Here is an 18,794-nt window from a genome sequence, read left to right on the forward strand (position 1 = left end):
ACTTACATTTCGAGGTTCCTTGGAGTCGAACTCAAAAACAATCAGAATGGGAAGCTTTCTAAATACTGTGTCTCATTTTTACTAATAAACCCCTTTTTGTACCCTCGGATTATTTCAGAACCGTTAACAGAGTTTTAATATAAAATCCACTATTGCACAGTTTGAAATATTTAATTTGCGCGCTACGCACGTTTCGACTCGATCGCACGAGTCTTCGTCAGGCACTCGTGCGATCGAGTCGAAACGTGCGTAGCGCGCAAATTAAATATATCAAACTGTGTAATAGTGGATTTTATTTTAAAACTTAGTTATATGTACAAGGCTTAGCCAGTTTTCCATAACCTTTAACAGTGTTTTTTCTATAAAAAAGATAAAAAGTAAAGTCTTTTTAACTATACACAGTGTACGTTTACGGTATACCCCGATCCAGCCTTTGAAACCCGTGACATGGTGTTATTCTGTAATATTTACAGAATCTTTTACAGTAACATTATTGCTGTAAAAATAAATATAATGGGTATATATTTATACATAGATGTATAGATTTATATATAGATGTATAGATTTATATATAGATGTATAGATTTATATATAAATGCATAGATTTAGATATAAATGCATAGATTTAGATATAAATGCATAGATTTATATAAAAAATGTATAGATTTATATTTAAATGTATAGACTTATATATATATGTATAGGTTTATATATGTAAAGAAATATTGTTTAAACGTTAGTATATATATATATATATATTGTTTTGTTGAATAGCTCGAGCTCGCGTCTCGTAAATTAAAAGAAAGAGCGAGCACGAGTCTCGTGCTTTGAGAAAGAAAAAGGCTTAGATATAAGTTTTTTACAACGAACGAAACCTTTACAAATTTTTGGCTGTAACGGACATTCTGTATATTTGGATGTAGTCTCCCTGTTGCGCTCATTAAAAGCAATTGTTCTGATTAAATTAAGATCCGTTTCCTAAATCTATCGCGTCTCAATCACAGAGTCAAAGTAGAAGCTTTTTCATGGTGCCGAAACCCGGGACCTTTAGATTAGAGTAATTTTAGGGAAAGTCGGATTAAAATAGAGTAAGGTAATCAATCAGGATGGCAAGCAGAGGAGGCGTCGGGGATGTCCAAAGAGCAAAGAATAAGAGAGAAGTATACAGAGGCTTTATCGGAGAAATATTGTCTGAAATGGAAAGCGCGCTTAAATCCGATCCAATGGATTTGGAAACACTGAGAGTCAACGTAAGGCAATTGGAGCCAAAAGAAAACGCCTTAAGAGACTTGGACTCAGAAATAGAGGAGGCAATTTCATTGGACGACCTAGCTGCAGAGTATAGAGAAGTTGAAACCTTCAGAAACGAAATCATATCATGGAAGACAAGAGCCGAAAGTGCGATAGAAAATGAAAAGGATTCAGCGAGTTTAGCCGGTTCCTATAGAACAGCGAGAAATCGCGCGTTAAAGGTAAAACTTCCCACATTGTAATTAAAGAAATTTTACGGCGACGCAACAGAGTGGTCTAAGTTTTGGAACCACTACAAAGCAACTATACACGACAACGAGGACGTACCCGACAAGGCAAACAAGTTTTACTACCTAGCATCACTCCTTAGAGGAGACGCGGAAGCCATCATTAAAGGGCTACAAATATCAGATCGGAACTATGATATCGCTATCCAGCTATTAAAAGAGACGTACGGAAAAGTAAAAATTCAGATAGATGCCCACACTGAAAATCTATTAAAATTAAAGTCCGTTGAAAGCTCATCAGACGTGGTAGGCCTGAGGAATTTATACAATACATGTCAAGTAGAGCTACGTAGTTTGGAGTCGTTAGGTCAAGACCCAGAGGCATGCGCGTCACTTTTGTGTCCAATGCTAATTAAGAGAATTCCACAAGACATAGCGCTAGGATTCAATAAGAGCGCGTCAGCGAATGGAAAATGGAAGTTAGCGGAATTAATGGAATATATAAAAAGAGACTTGGAAGGAAGGGAGCGCATTTTAAGGTTGACAAATAAAGGCGGAAGAAAAGACGGAGCGTTCAACCACGGCAGTAGTGGCAAAGATCAAGGCTATAGTAGAGAGTTATCGAGGAATCAACAGTACAAAAAAGCCACCACGACATCCGCTTTAATGGCAGGTGTAGAAGACCAAAAGGAAAATTGTATATTTTGCGAGAAAGAACCGCATAAGCCGGAAGAATGTAAAGACGTTTCACTAGAGCAGAAGTTGGAAATCCTAAAGAAGAAAAACCGTTGTTTTCGATGCTTAGTAGGGGAACATTCCTCTCGATTCTGCAGGCTAAGATTTAAGATCAAATGTAACCACTGTCAAAAGCGCCACCATACAGCCATGTGTGAAGAGAAAGAGAAGGGACGAAGGGAGAAGATCGAGTTCGAGAAAACAAACACCGCCACTACAGTTAAAGAAGTATCCGTAGGGACAGTAAGTTCGTACCCTACTACGAAAGAAAAAATACTTCTCCAAACCGCTACAGTTCTGGCAAGAGGACCGAACGGGAATGAACTTATCAGATGTTTGATGGATAATGGCAGCCAGCGAACCTTTATAAAGAAAGATACAGCGCGGAAGCTCGGTTTAAAACCTACAGGCGTAGAGAGTCTCCAAATTAAAACATTCGGAAGTAGAAAACCGACACTGCTAAAAACAAACAAAGTAGAGTTAAAGTTAAGAAGCCTAGTAGATGAGACCGAAATCATTATCGAAGCGTTGGAATCTGATGAAATCAGCTCGGCTACAATTCGAGTTCCTGGAAATCTATTAAACGGAACCTAGAATCAAAAAACTTATCACTAGCAGATATAAGCCAAAGCGACAACAATAATGGAGAAATACAGTTACTAATTGGTTCAGACTTGCGTGGGAAGATTTACACGGGAAGGTTCGAAAGAATAAACGACGTTCTCTTCGCTATGAGCACCCTATTTGGATGGGTCGTGCAGGGACCGACAACAATAAGAAACATGCAAGTTTGCGCGGAGAAAGTCAATATAGACCCCGTTTCCATTATGATGATCCACGAAGAAGAAGAACTAACGGGAAATAGTCTTAAGCGTTTTTGGGAATTAGAATCGCTAGGAATAAGAGACACCGAAGAAAGTGGCCATGATCCGATGAACGAGAATGCCGTGGAATTCTTCGAAAAGACGGTTCAATTCAAAAAAGGAAGGTGGGAGGTCAGCCTCCCATGGAAAGAAGAAATGCCAGAGTTGGCGGACAATTTCGATATGGCGAAGTGGAGATTAGCCGGACTATTTCGAAGATTCAAACGTGATCCCAACTTATTTGAAGCGTACAAAAAGGCCTTAAAGGAATACGAAGAGGGCGGAATTATCGAAAGGGTCGCGAGAGAGACAAATGAGATTGACCCCCTCTATTATCTCCCTCATCAACCGGTTATAAGAGACGAAAGAGCGACCACAAAAGTACGTCTTGTGTTTGACGCGTCGAGCCATAAGAAGAATGAGAATTCGCTAAACGACTGTTTGATGTCCGGTCCAAACCGCAATCCTGACATCTTTGAAATCCTCGTGAAATTTCGAACAAAGAAAGTAGCAATTGTCGCCGATATTAAGCAAGCCTTCCTTCAGATCGACTTACACGAAAGAGACAGAAACGCTGTAAGATTTCTGTGGATTGAAAACACCGAAGACCCAAATCAAAAATACATAATATTTAGATTCACCAAAGTTTTATTTGGAGTTAACAGCAGTCCATACCACCTAGCGGCCGTTCTAAATAAACATCTAGAACAATTTAGAAATGAATTTCCGGAAACGTGTAAGATACTAAAGGAAGATCGATACGTCGATGATTTTGTCTCGGGAGCTGATAACGCTCTATTGGCCTATGACAGAGTTAAGGAAGCGAAGGAGATCCTTAAAAGGGGACATTTTGATCTATGTAAATGGCATACTAATGACAAGGGTCTACGAGAGCGTATCGAAAAGAAAAAGTTCAACGAGTCATTGACGTCGAGCGAAAATCAAGAAACCCTGATTTTACCTAGCGCTTTGTTGTCATCTAAGGTTCTAGGAATGACCTGGAATGAAGAAACAGACAACTTCTCCTTTGAAGTAGAGGCCTTGCTACCCCTTGTACAACAGTTGGACAGTACGAAAAGATGCGTTTTGCAGCTGTCCGCTCGGATATTTGATCCCTTGGGGTTAATAACGCCATTCTCAATCAGAGCGAAGACGCTTTTCCAAAGGCTGTGGCTGGATAAACAGAGATCTTGGGACGACGAGTTACCTCAGGATCTTGCCAAAATTTGGAACTCATGGTGCTCAGAGCTACCCGATTTACGACTTATATCAACACCCCGACTCTGTTTTTTCAATGAGGAAGACATATCTGTGGTAGAGATGCAACTACACTGTTTTTCAGATGCTAGTGAAGCCGCCTTTGGAGCGGTCGTTTATTTAAGAGCCACATTAAGTAACGGAAAGGTATCAAGTCGTCTTGTAACTTCAATATCCTGCGTTGCACCGCTAAAGAGGATAAATTTACCCAGGCTGGAGCTAATGGGAGCTCTAGTAGGAGCCCGACTGACAAACAGAGTTAGTAAGTGTATGAATATCAACAACGAAAAGATCCATTTTTGGTCAGATTCGAAAATCGTCATTCACTGGATAAGAGGTTCACCCAGAATATGGAAACCTTTCGTGGGAAACAGAGTAGAAGAAATACAAGAGATAGCCGAACCAGGCTCATGGAATCATTGTCCAGGTTCTCAGAATCCTGCGGACTTGTTAACGAGAGGAAAAACCTTAAAAGATCTACAAGGCAGCGAGATTTGGTGGAATGGACCTGCTTGGCTTGTAGCCAAAGAAAAGAATTGGGGTAACAAGAACTACAAACCAGAGAAATTAGGCGAAGATGAGATTTCAAAGGTCGAAGAAGAAACCAGAAGGAAGTATGAAGAGGTCGCTCTCACGGTGTGCGAGGCAAAGCAAGTTACCGAACCACTGTTGGATATTAAGCAACGCAGTAGACTGTCAAGAGTCCTATGAGTAACAGGATGGGTACTGAGGTTTCTCCAAAACTTGCGCAAACACCAAAAAAGAGATTCGTTAGTAAAAGTGGACGAGATAATCCCTCTGAACGCCGAAGAAATAAGGAACGCTGAAGAATTCTGGATTCGCCGAGTTCAAACTGAAAGTTTTAAGGAAGAACAAAAGGACTTGAAGGCCGGAACTGAGCTAAAAAGAAATTCACCGATTCGTAATCTCAAACCATTCTTGGATGAAGCTGGTTTAATTAGGGTTGGCGGTAGACTCCAATTTTCAGAGTTTGATTACACCGTGTGATCATTACTTCTCCAGTTTAATAGTCGACCGCGAGCATGAGATTGTCCATCACTCTGGAACGGCTAATACCTTAGCGCAAGTTAGAGAAAAGTATTGGATTATACGTAACAGGCAATTAGTAAAGAAAATAATTACGGCGTGCTTGAAATGTAGAAAATGGAGATCAAAATCAGCTAAGGAAGTTACTGCACCCCTGCCTCGAGACAGAATTACGGAGTCTAGCGCGTTCGAAACATCAGGGTTGGACTTTGCGGGCCCATTATATATCCGAAGTGAAGATGACGTGAGAGAGAAAGCGTATATCTGTCTCCTGACTTGCGCAGTTACTAGAGCCGTACATCTGGAGCTGGTGAGCGAAATGAGTACGGAAAAATTACTTTTAGCACTCCGGAGATTTATAGCTAGAAGAGGTCTGTGCAAGATCATCTACTCTGACAACGCGAAAAGTTTCAAGAGAGCGGACAAAGAGTTAACTTCCATTTGGAACAGCGTAAAAGAAAAGGACGTGAGCGAATTTTTTGGTAAGATTGGCGTCCAATGGAAGTTCATCGTGGAGCGGGCTCCTTGGTGGGGCGGGTTTTATGAAATAATGGTGAGAGGCGTCAAGTCAGCGCTTAAGAAGGTTTTACACGGCGCTCTACTCAGATTCGAAGAAGTAACTACCGTCTTAGCAGAGGTGGAAGCCGTGATTAATTCACGTCCACTAACATACCAAGCAAGCGACCATGAGGAACCTACAGCATTAACCCCAGCTCATTTTTTGGTCGGTAAACGATTAACTTCTCTACCCCCAAATTCCGAGCCGGTAACGGCCGGCACTTTAACCCGAGACCAAACATTATTGAGATGGAGATATCACCAACAAGTGTTGAACCATTTCTGGAAAAGATGGAAGTCCGAATATCTTTTACAGTTAAAATCCGTTCACACCTTGACGAAACAAGTCCGAATGCCGTTATAGACGTGGGAGACGTAGCTTTACTGAAAGGAGACAATGAACCTAGACAGATATGGAAATTAGTGAAAGTGGAAGAAGTGTTTGAAGGTTGCGACAAGAAGATCCGCTCCTGCAAAATTCGATTGCCAAATGGAACTCTCGTGAAAAGATCCATTAATTTGTTGTTTCCTAAATCTATCGCGTCTCAATCACAGAGTAAAAGTAGAAGCTTTTTCAATATATACATGTATAGATTTTATATAGATGTATAGATTTATATATAGATGTATAGATTTATATATAGATGTTTATATTTATATAGATATATAGATTTATATATAGATGTTTAGATTTATATATAGATGTATAGAACGTGAAATCAACACACTAAAAAATATTAAAATGAGTGAGATAAAAAATTATTTCGAGGGCTGATTCAACGTCAGATTTTGTAGCTTCCTTTACGTCATCTTTGCTGACTGGAACTTCATCTGCAAAACTAAAACAACGCTGCCAAGGGCTTTAAAATGAATCCAAGGGTGGTACAAAGCGTAAGTGGCTTTGAGGTGATAAAGGTTGTGCTAAGTTTGAACCCCACGTAAAATTAAATCGTTTTAAAGGCTTCTAGTGGCCGACAAAATTCACACAAATATTAGGAGATATCAATCACTCTAAACCCGTTTTATTTTCCTGACAATTGTCTTTATAAATATATTTATAAAAAATGGATGTACAACGAACATTTCAGCCCTTATCCATAAACCTAATATAACAGATCATTATGCGGGTGCCATTAATATTCCTAATTTAAAAAATATAAATTGTGTAAATAAGCAAAAAACTATCTATAAGCATTCGTTAAATTATGATTGTCTATTGTATAATATAAAAAATAATGCTGGGCTACGGTAGTTAGTGAGAATGATTGTAATATTGCGTCAAACTGTTTCGTAGAAATTTTAAAGCGAAATATTAATTCCGCAACTGTTATATGTACTATTACATACTCCCATAAAAAAAACAAAAACTAAAGCCGTGAATAACGGTCTCTTTACTTGTCTCAATTCGAAAGCGTAATTGTCTGGCAAAACAACTGAGACACGAGCCTGTTAATACGTCTTTAAAGGAATATTATCAAACATATCGCAATAAATTATCAAATTTGATTAAAACAGTAAAATATAATTATTTTAAAATAAAATGAAAACAAATTAATATGGAATACTATTAATGAAGCAACGAATAGAATTAAAAACTATGTTGGCATAGAAAAAATAAATAATGGGGTCGACGATGTATTTGTTATAGATAATCCTAAAGACGTTGCAAATATATTTAACGATTTTTTTGTATCTATAGGACCTACATAAGCGCAAAAAATTCTTGATAAATACGATAATAATAATATAGAAAACTATCTATTTCTTAAGCCTGGTTCACACGATGCGATTTTGTCGTACGCGACCGGTCGCACGCGACAAATTTTCAAAGATCGCGTCGTATGAAGGGGTTTTATTAAGTCGCACGCGACGTTGACCGAAAATAGGTTGGAACCTATTTTATCACGCGCGACGGGCAGCTTTAGTAGTATTAAAAGTGGGAGTAAACGGGAGACATTCCTTTGGAAAATTTCGAAGTTTCTTCCACGCGACGAAATTCTATTTTAGCATACGGGCCGGGGCATTTGCCTCTTCTTTCGACGGGTTTATGCTAGCATAAACATAAAATGTCCAAACAAAATGGTCAAAATGGGAATTTATATTTCATTTGGGAGCATGTTTCTGGTATAAGCAAATGGTTGAATGATGCGATGGATTCTCTATTTGGAGGCTACGACTTGTTTCATTTATGGTCATTGCTTTCTTCTTTGTTATCGTCGCGTTGTGTGAACGAAATTCTGGTGCGACCGCGTTCTGAATCGCGTACGACAAAGAGTCGCGTACGATAAAATCGCATCGTGTGAGCCAAGCTTTACACCAGTTGTTCCGTTGGATATTGAAGAAAGCGTATCTAGTCTTAAAAACACTAGTTCTAAGGGAAATTATGAAATTAAAAAACCCTAGTTCTAAGGGAAATGATGAAATTAATGTTAAAACTTTAAAGCATTTAAAAACAGTTATCTCTTCACCACTGGCGCATATAATAAATTTATCCGTGTCACAAGGAATTTTTCCTGAAGTTTTCAAAAAGTCTATAATTGTGCCAATTATTAAATCTGGTGACAAAACGAATTGTGAAAATTATAGGCCAATAATTATCTTAAGTAATATTTCCAAAATCTTCGAAAAAATACTTAAAAAACAATTAACCAAATTTCTCGAAGAAACTGATTTTTTTTTCTAAAAACCAGTTTGGATTTAGAGTGAACTTAAGTACAAACGACGAAATTTTGGAAGTAACAAAAAAACTGTATAATTCTTTAGATAAAAATGAAAAGGTTATTGGAATCTTTCTAGACTTAAAGAAAGCATTCGACACGGTTTCGCATTCGATTTTATTAAAAAAACCTAGGAAGGCTGGTGTGAGGGGTATTGCTTTACAATGGTTTAAAACCTATTTAGTAAATAGAGAAATGGTTGTAAAAATATTAGACAACTTAAGTGATACTAAAATTTTAACGTTTGGGATAGCACAAGGAACTGTACTGGGTCCAATATTGGTTTTAGTCTATATGAATGACGTATGTAACCTCGACCTTCAGGGCTCTATGGTGTCTTTCGCTGACGACACGACGATTTTGTGTGAAGGTAATTCATGGTTCGAGGTATTTGTGAAAGCCCAACATAACATATCGCTTGTACATAAAATCCTAAGTATAAACTTGTTAACCTTAAATATCAGTAAGACAAAATATATTTGTTTCTCAAGTAGTATTGTTTACAATGACGCCTATGATTTAATAATTCATGTAGAACCCAATTTTACGTGTTGCTCGGAAACCTGTTTCGAACTAGAAAGAGTTAGTGAAATTAAGTACTTAGGAATTGTCATAGACTACTCTCTTAAATAGAAAAACATATTAATATTATAATTAATAAGCTCCGAGGGTGTCTGTATAAATTTTATACTTTGCGCAACTTCTTAACGATACGTTGGTTGAGAACGGTTTATTTTGCACTAATACAGTCTTTGTTAACTTACGGTATTATGAGCTGGGTAGACAAGTATTTATCAATCATTGAGCCCCTCTAAATTATGCAGCGAAAAATCATACGTATATGCCTCAATGCCAGTTACCTCGAAAGCCGAGGGAATTTACATAATAAATTTTGAGTTTTTACCGTAAGACAATTGTACTCTAAAGACATACTTAATTATATATACAAAATTAAACATCAAATATTGTATCATAACCCTTATAGCACCCGAAACGTTGTAATCGGTAATGAAAATAGCGAGAGAACTAACAAAAGTACTGGCCAAAAATGTACACGCTAAAAAAGGTTGGGTTAAAAATTACCCAAATTGGGTTAATTTTTAACCAAAATCTGGGTCAGTATTGCACCTACCAAGAAACTTGGGTAAACTTGAAACAACCCAAAATGGGGTTAAACAATTGCACATGCTTGGGTTAATGGAAAACTACCCAAGCGGTTGGGTAGCATTTCAAAAACCCAAAAAATGGTTCACTTATTTAATAACCCAAAAAATGGGTCACTTATTTAATAACCCAAACTTAATAGTTGTTTTTTTATTTAACCCAAAAGTAAGGTATAGTTTACTAACCCAAAAATTTTCGTCAAATGCGACTTTTTCCCAATTTTATGGTTAATAATTTTATTTTACCCCAAGATTTGGGTAGTTGAAAATACCCAATTTTATGGTTAAAATTGGACATTTGAACAAATTAATTGGGCAAGATCTACAATTAAGCCTACTACCTGGGTATTTATAATATATGTATAGTCCCCAGCAACAGGGTAAGTCTCTGACAAATGATCACAGGCTGTCAACCCTACCTCGGCGGATTTGTATCAAATTTGGTGTAAGGGGTTTTCACAATCGCTCGAACCGAAATCTCGGGTTTTTTAAAAATCGGTTTAGTAGTTTTTGAGATATAGAAAATCGGCATTTTTGAAAATGGGCTTGACCCCTAAACTTGACCAACTCATAACTTGTTCAATTTGTAACCGATTTTGATCATTTAAAGAGCATTCTAAAGAGGACAATGACTAGCGTCTAAATAATTTGACCTTTGACCTTAGGCCGCGACCGAGGTTAAATGTTAAAAGTAAAGGCTTTTTTTCGAAATCACCGTCTATAATTCATCTGAAAATGTTGAAATCTCAATATAATATTTTTCGTTTACGAGATATTAATATTTACATTATACCCTACAAACATTTATTTTTTTATTTTTCAAGATTATTATTAACTACAAATCAAACAAACCTTTGTTTTGCAATTGCTAATTCGATTTTTACCTTATCGCTGTCTCTCAACATCAGTGTCAACATGTATTTTCTATCTTCAACATTACAAACAAAATGATATTATGGCTCTTACTGTTTGTAATGTTGAAGATAGAAAATGCATGATGAGATGGTGCAAAAACTGCCCGGGGAAAAAACGGAATTTTAAGTAATGAAAAACTATGCTCAATGCTGGACGATTTTGAAAAAATTGATTATATACAGTGGGTTTCGACAGACAAAACTAATCTCCTGAACATATCTGAATCAAAAGACGACTTTTTACCAACTCTTTCCCTGAAAATAATAGAACTTACCCGTCACCATTTCCCGTCTAAAGCCCAGTCAGAATATTTGAAGTTGATTAAAGAAACACTAGAACCTGGGAATGTTATCGTGATCGGAGATTTTTCAGAAAATTATTCAATTATAGTTCAAGACGAGGTTCAAGGCTTTCATTGGAAAAATTATCAGGCTACTCTGCACCCATACGTAGTTTACTATAAACTAACCTTTGATTCATAAAAGCGTGTGCATAATTAGTGACACTAGGTTTCACTCTACTACAGGAGTATACACGTTCCAATCTTAATTAATTCCATATTAACAAAAAATATTCCTAATTTGAGAAATATTATCTATTTCTCTGATGGTTAGGCCGGGAAGTATAAAAAATATATAATTTTTGTAATCTGTGTCATCACAAAGACGATTTCGGTATAGATGGAGAGTGGCATTTTTTGCAACCTCCCACGGAAAAGGGCCGTGTGATGGCATTGAAGGAACAGTCAAGAGGCTAACTGCTAAAACTAGTCTTCAACGGCCAGTATCAGGGCAAATATTATCGCCAAAGGAGATGTTTGAATTCTGCATTTCTGCATTTCAAAACGTAATATTTTTCTACGTTTCCAATGACGAAATAATTGAAAAAAGTTTTTTTTTTGGAAGAAAGATTTTCGAAAGTGGTAACAATTAAAGCAAAGAGTATAAAAACTACGTAACCTAGAGATATAATGACGGTCGAAAGCAGTAAAGGAAGTTGTAGCAACCGGAGGGGAAGGCACTCAGTGAATTTGCATTTCAAATTTCGGTACCGCAGCGCCACTACGGCAGTTTTTAGTACAATAAATAATAATACCGGAGAAAAATGGCAGTTACGGTGTTGCGGAGGTGCTAAATTTGGCATTTTGGATATTTAATTGTCTAATATCTGTCAATTCAAAAAAGTGACAGTAATTGGTTACTGTTTCGTGATTTTTTTAGTTAGAATTTGTGGATTCGTTGTTTCGGTGTTTATTTTCAAAAATTGAAGAATAGGCGTTTGTTTTCTAACCTTGCCAAGTCCTAAAGGTAGCCAAGTCCTTAAGGAATTTTCAAGAATGTTGAACTAAATCAAAATGATTGCCACTTAAAACTGCCGTAGTGGCGCTGCGGTACCGAAATTTGAAGTGCAAATTCACTGAGTGCCTTCCCCCCGGTTGCTACAAATTCCTTTACTGCTTTCGGCCGTCATTATATCTCTAGGTTACGTAGTTTTTATACTCTTTGATTAAAGGTACGCGACAGTATCTTAAATTTATTCCCTTAAGTAAAACTCAAATTGAAGTTGCACCCCTTTCCTTAATGGGAGAAATGAAAATTTTAACATTTCGTGTGCTGTTCAAGAAACCAATGAAGACACCGAAGAAATCTTATCTCAAACATTTGTTACTTGTGTGTATCGAAAGAAATTCTATATTGGACTCGTTAAGCAATATTCAAAGGAATGTGGTGATTATTTAGTTTCTTACGTGTACCCCCCTTTTTATTCCACTTATTATTAAAAGGCACTTATTAAAGACGAAAGCTGGATTTAAGAGAAACTATTCTTTGTGAAATTGAAAATCCCTCCATAGTCCTCTGATCGAAGTCAAAATACATGTTGAGAGACAGCGATAAGGTAAAAATCGAATTAGCAATTGCAAAACAAAGGTTTGTTTGATTAGTAGTTAATAATAATCTTGAAAAATAAAAAAATAAATGTTTGTAGGGTATAATGTAAATATTAATATCTCGTAAACGAAAAATATTATATTGAGATTTCAACATTTTCAGATGAATTATAGACGGGGATTTCGAAAAAAGCCTTTACTTTTAACATTTAACCTCGGTCGCGACCTAAGGTCAAAGGTCAAATTATTCAACCGCTAGTATTAGCTTCTAAAAAATTGAAATACTAATATTTGTCCATCTGTGTATCTAATACTCATTGTCCTCTTTAAAATGCCCTTTAAATGATCAAAATCGGTTACAAATTGAACAAGTTATGAGTTGGTCAAGTTTAGGGGGCAAACCCATTGTCAAAAATGCCGATTTTCTATATCTCAAAAACTACTAAACCGATTTTTAAAAAACCCGAGATTTCGGTTCCAGCAATTGTGAAAACCCCATACACCAAATTTGATAAAAATCCGCCGAGGTAGGGTTGACAGCCTGTGATCATTTGTCAGAGACTTACCCTCCAGTTACGGCCTTGTCAAATAACGTTTTTAAGAACTAAAATTGCATCGTGCATATAAAAAGTAGCCATTAACTTTCGAAAATAAACCGTAAAACACATTTTATTTTAGTACTTTAAATATACAATAATAATTCACAAAGTTATGGAATTTGATTTTAAACTCGAAATTTTTACAAACAGTTTTTAAAACTATGAAAATCTTCTTATCACAGATTGTTTTACACGAGTCCAAAATTTTGGTCTTAAGCTAAATAACAAAAACATGTATCCGGAAAGATTAATCTCAAAATTAGGAAATTTATCACAGTGGAACTGTTACTATTCTCACCTAACATAAAGGTGGACATGTCTTAGACGAAAAGAGTTTACGAAAAATATTCTTGGAATGTTATATGTTATATGTTTAGAAAATTAGCTATATTTCTGTTTCGCTAAAATAAGTTAAAATTTTTACCAAAAATCTGTTAAATATTGACTCCTAAAGGTCAAAATTCCACCAATTGTACTCATCCTATCCATAACTTCAAGAAAACAACCAAATATGTTTAGAAAATTAACTATATTTCTCGGTTTCGCTAAAATAAGTTGAAATTTGTACCAAAAATCTGTTAAATATTGACTCCTAAAGGTCAAAATTCCACCAATTGTACTCATCCTATCCATAACTTCAAGACAACAACCAAATATGTTTAGAAAATTAACTATATTTCTCGGTTTCGCTAAAATAAGTTGAAATTTGTACCAAAAATCTGTTAAATATTGACTCGTAAAGTTCAAAATTCCACCACTTGTACTCATCCTATCCATAACTTCAAGAAAACAACCAAATGTGTTTAGAAAATTAGCTATATTTCTCGGTTTCGCTAAAATAAATTGAAATGTTTACCAAAAATCTGTTAAATATTGACTCGTAAAGGTCAAAATTCCACCACTTGTACTCATCCTATCCATAACTTCAAGAAAACAACCAAATATGTTTTAAAAATTAGCTATATTTCTCTGTTTCGCTAAAATAAGTTGAAATTTTTACCAAAATCTGTTACATATTGACTCGTACCCCTTACCAAAAAATAAGTGGTAATTACGTTAATTAGTTTAAGCTTTATTACGTATAGGAAATGCATAAGATTTAGTTTAAACATTATGCAATGTTTTAAAGTATGTAAGTTCATACTGCTTATAACTAAATTAAAAATAATTTAAAATTACCATACAATCCAATGGTTGTTTTGTGGAATTTAAAACTATAACTAAACCGTTCCTGGAACATTAAAAGTTCCTGACATTAGCCAAAAAGTTTAAGTTTCGACTATTTGGCAAGTAAACGTTAAAATAATGAACCAATAAAAACTCAAACTCAACATTCAAACAATCAGAACGTTTAGCAGCCGACACAATGGAGTTTTACCAGTTTTTGGGTACATTTTACCCAAGTTGGGCAATAAGACAAATCCGGCAAATAACCAAAACACATTACCCTTTCACAATAACCCAGAAGTTTTAGAACAACCCAAAATGGGTTAAAATTAAATCAAATTGGGTAAAAATAAATTTTACCCTGAATATTTAACCCAACCTTTTTTAGCGTGTATAACCTATTTGGGGCCTAAACTATTTAATAAATTAGATAACAATTTTAAATCCTGTAACTCTGTAAACCGGTTTAAATCCAAAATGATTAACTGGTTAGTAATTAATGTTGGTATAGAGGAATTGTATGATAAGTTGATAACTAACTTATAATAATCGCACATTTAAATTTTGTGACTAATAATTTCCAATTCATTTCTTGTAAAGCTTCAGAGTGATCATAATTCTTTTTTTTTTAAAAAGAAAATTGATTCTATTCTAATTTAAATGTAATTTTTTTCGAATATACAATTTAAGAGGTCCCGTCCACACACAAGCAATATTGCTTATGTGGAACCGGGACGATGCACCTTATAAAATGTTATCAATGTATATTATAAAAGCATCAATAAATTAATTCAATCAATCAAATGGTGAATCATGGGATGTGTCCTAATAACGGGTATATTTTAGAAAAACCTACTAAGTGCCTTCTTTTCTACTTCTCCTATCTATACCAAACAAATCCTAGCACTGCCACTGATCCTTCGCTAATGATTTAACATAACATATCCTTTTAGTACTTTTTCGTTAGAAAACTTAACAACATTATTTCCAGTGCTGTAGCTAAGTTTTCACTTGAACTGGCAAGAATTGAATTTTGGTTGTTGCATTTTGCGGCTACTCACTGTTGAGGGAATAATGAAAAATACTTTTGTGTTGGCGATTAATTTCATATTACTTTTTAAGAAAAACCTTTAGGTTATAAGTAAGAAGCTAATGCACTTAGTGTAAATATTTATTTATTGATTTATTTGCATTCTATCAGGACCTCCTCTGACCTTGCTTCATCAGGTTTAAGTATAGGTAGTATATTTCTCACAACGTATTCCTTAAACAGCGATGAATACAAATTTTGAAATCTGTAAATCATAAATATCTAAGACTGTTTCAAACAATTTAATTAATCTACTAATTAGAGACTTTTAGTAGCGACATCTGAACCCGGCAAATGATCGTTACACAAAAATTTAAATGTGACCATACGCGGTCACAACTGCCTTGGTACGGAATTTTCAAATTAATACATTTCACATTATCTGCTTATAAAGCGTGGTGCGCATGAGTCGCTGCGATCTTTGCTTTACGGCATTTTAAATAAATTTATTATTTTATTACTGGCAGTAACAAACAAGAAATAAATTGTTATCTCAAGTAGCAACGTTCCAATAATAATGGCAGCGCAATTCTGCAAATCGCCATTCTATTCCGAATTTCAATTATAAATAATTGATTATTTATATCAGTAAACTTGTTTTTGAAGAGCTAGATTAACCAAAGCAGTAAGATTCGTTCGTAAAGAAAGTGTTTTAATTTACGTATTTACCGTGATTTGAACCTGCACTTACTTATTAATAGAATGCTTCACGAAAAATACCATGTTGAGATTAAATTGATACCTTGAACCATTTTTCCAAAAAGCAAATAATACCAATTTTACTCATTTCGACGTTTCGATTCGAGATCACAATATCGTTCTCAAAGCCTTCTTAAATTTTTCACTAAAACCATATATTTTAAAGGCAAGCGAAAAATACCAACAAGCTAACGTAGAAAGATATAAAACGCTTCATCAACGTGCACTCAACATCTGTTCTCTTACCGTTTGGAAAGCTATAACCTGTATATTTTCTGTTTATTGCGTACCTTCCAAAGATTTCGAAATATTCCTCGCGCAGGGAAATGTTTAAGCGTGGTATTTTATCGCATCAATATGCAAAAATATTGAATGAAAGGAGATAAAAGCAATTTCAGATGCCCACACGCAACTGCGTTCCCTCGATTTGGAAAACACGCATCTCTTTTGAAACTTTTTGAAATATTTTTTTGGATTAAAAACAAAACTGCAGTTTTTAAAAGTAATATTAAAAAGAGAAAAGGTTTTGTTTCAAAGTCTTTCTGATAAGTTGATAAATGGTCTAATTACCTTTCAGGTTTCTCTCGATAATCTTGTTGTTCAAACAGTGGCGTAGCTAGGGGGCGGTTAGGACAGCTCGCTCCGGGTGCCACCCGTTTGGGCGTGATTTGCGGGTGTCACCCGACTGGAAAAAAATAAAAACTTACACAAACTAGAGATCTAGAGACTAGTAAGTAGCACACCCTGGTATCCGCACCGCGTGTCACCCAGGCAATGCTGTTCCTCAACAGCAAAACTGGCGGATGGTTGTACCTCCGCATTTTTCTACCTGCACTTTTTGGCGGCTGAAAATGGCGGAGGGTTGCGCCCCCTTTTTTCTACCTGCAATTGTCGGCGGCTGAAATTGGCGGAGGGTTGCGCCTCCATATTTTTCTACCTGTACTGGTACCACAGCTGTCCGCGAAGTGGAAGCTGATCGCCCCATTGCTGCGCCTTTTGTCAGGATGAGTGGCTTGCGTCGAGGGTGAGACCATTAGTAGTAGGGTACTACTACCCATGCAGGATTTGTCATTTGTCCAGGAGTGGGGACGTTGGCGTAGGGCATTCTGATAAGACCACCGGTGTAGTAGGCTGTTTATTCGCTTGGAGCACCGGTATATAAATTTCTGACCACATGTTCTGGTCGGTGGCTGAAAAAGGTGGATGGTTTCGCTGCGGTTTTTTCTACCTGTACTGGTTGGCGGCTGAGAATGGCGGATGCTAGCGCCACCGATTTTTTTTACCTGTACTGTCCGGCGTCTGAAGATGGCGGATGCTTGCGCCGCATTATTTTTCTACCTGTACTCGTCGGCGGCTGAAAATGGCGGATGGTTGCACTGCCGTATTTTACTTACCTGCCCTTGTCGGCCGGTTTTTTCAATGTTTTTTTTATATCGACCATGGAAAAATGAAATTAAATTTTTGAGTTTTCTACAAGTTTTAACCTAAAAGTTTGTTTTCAGAAATTTCCAAAAATAAAGCAAGTTAAAGGAACCAAAATTAACAATGCGAAGCGAGTTAAACTTCTTGTAAACTGACTCGAAATGGGAAATGGACGTTAGTGCTTAAAACATACTACATTTATATTTAGTTCAAGGAACTTTTAAACCTACACTTTAAACTTGAATTTCATGAAGAAGCCCAAATTGGAAAAGTGTCTATGACCTCAATATTTATGGTTAATGAGGATTTGGGATACTTGATTTAATTTTTGCGTCTGTCATCATGATCACTAATTAAATTGTATTAATATATTTTGTTCAATCCAAATCTTCAGTGCATCTTTGAAATTTTATGATAGACCATAGCTTACTAATTTATTGCGAGGAAGGTTGATTTAGTCTCTTTGTAGCTTTTTTCGTATACGTATTATGTCACCAGATAAACAACCTGTTTTTTTACGTACTCAAATGAATCATATGGAAAGTATTTCGCAAAGATTTTATCGCATTTTCGCCCATTAAAATATGCAAATCATTTGCGTAACACACAATTTATCTATTTTGACTTGAATAGACGATGTTTGGCGTAGGTGCTAAGCCATGGTATGAAGGTTTGGAAAATACAATTTGGTTTTCTATATAAGAAAACCACCGTAGCAAGGTATTTCACTGTACTCATCAGGACCATGCGTAGCGATCATCTGGAGTAGTAAGTAATTTTGAACTAAGTTTTTGCTTCTGCCTTTGTTAGTTTACTTCATAACTTTAGAGTGCGATGGGCATAAATTTTGTTTTAACACTTTTGAGCGGCTTAATCCGCGCTCCTGTCTTTGCAAGTTTGTAATAGTGTTCTTATGACCGTTGTTCATTTTTTCGTTGATTGAGAACTTTCAAAGTAGTCTGGAGTAGTATACTTGGTAGGTTGTAATATAATGCTCATTAAGGAGTATTTTTACCAAAAAATGTTACATTTCGAATTTGAGTAATATTTGATACCTGGAATAGCTCTTACTTTAGTGTTAACGTCCTTACGTGGAAGATACAAATTATTCGGCTAACTTTGGGCAATTTGAATATCTTTAGTTAATTGGTATCTACCATAGCCAATAATACTTTTACACTTTTTGAAGATAAATT

At 35.9% G+C, this 18,794-nt stretch overlaps 2 protein-coding genes across 2 annotated transcripts; both read left to right on the plus strand.

The window, feature by feature from the left end:
• The first annotated feature begins 1,106 nt into the window (after positions 1-1,106).
• On the plus strand, positions 1,107-2,807 carry LOC149952595 (uncharacterized). The gene is made up of 2 exons (XM_090169777.1): positions 1,107-1,451; positions 1,500-2,807. The coding sequence occupies exons 1-2, from the start codon at positions 1,107-1,109 to the stop codon at positions 2,805-2,807; spliced, it is 1,653 nt and encodes a 550-aa protein (XP_090025903.1).
• Positions 2,808-2,944: 137 nt separating this feature from the next.
• Positions 2,945-9,288, plus strand: LOC149952596 (uncharacterized). Its single transcript, XM_090169778.1, has 6 exons — positions 2,945-5,028; positions 5,098-5,303; positions 5,365-6,146; positions 6,188-6,494; positions 8,909-9,025; positions 9,191-9,288. Exons 1-6 carry the CDS (start codon positions 2,945-2,947, stop codon positions 9,286-9,288), a joined length of 3,594 nt encoding a protein of 1,197 aa, XP_090025904.1.
• The last annotated feature ends 9,506 nt before the right edge of the window (positions 9,289-18,794 follow it).

The sequence above is a fragment of the Leiobunum rupestre genome, chromosome 3, assembly GCF_980474605.1.
Source record: "Leiobunum rupestre chromosome 3, qqLeiRupe1.1.hap1, whole genome shotgun sequence".
Classification (NCBI taxonomy): Eukaryota; Metazoa; Arthropoda; class Arachnida; order Opiliones; family Sclerosomatidae; genus Leiobunum; species Leiobunum rupestre.

Excerpts from the sequence above, each read along its gene's own strand:
- LOC149952595 (XM_090169777.1), top strand. The coding sequence starts at position 1,107 with ATGGCAAGCAGAGGAGGCGTCGGGGATGTCCAAAGAGCAAAGAATAAG. Across the intron at positions 1,452-1,499 it reads TAGCCGGTTCCTATAGAACA|AAATTTTACGGCGACGCAAC; the intron begins GCGAGAAATCGC and ends TTGTAATTAAAG.
- LOC149952596 (XM_090169778.1), top strand. The coding sequence starts at position 2,945 with ATGAGCACCCTATTTGGATGGGTCGTGCAGGGACCGACAACAATAAGA. Across the intron at positions 5,029-5,097 it reads ATTAAGCAACGCAGTAGACT|AGATTCGTTAGTAAAAGTGG; the intron begins GTCAAGAGTCCT and ends ACACCAAAAAAG. Across the intron at positions 9,026-9,190 it reads CACGACGATTTTGTGTGAAG|AACCCAATTTTACGTGTTGC; the intron begins GTAATTCATGGT and ends TAATTCATGTAG.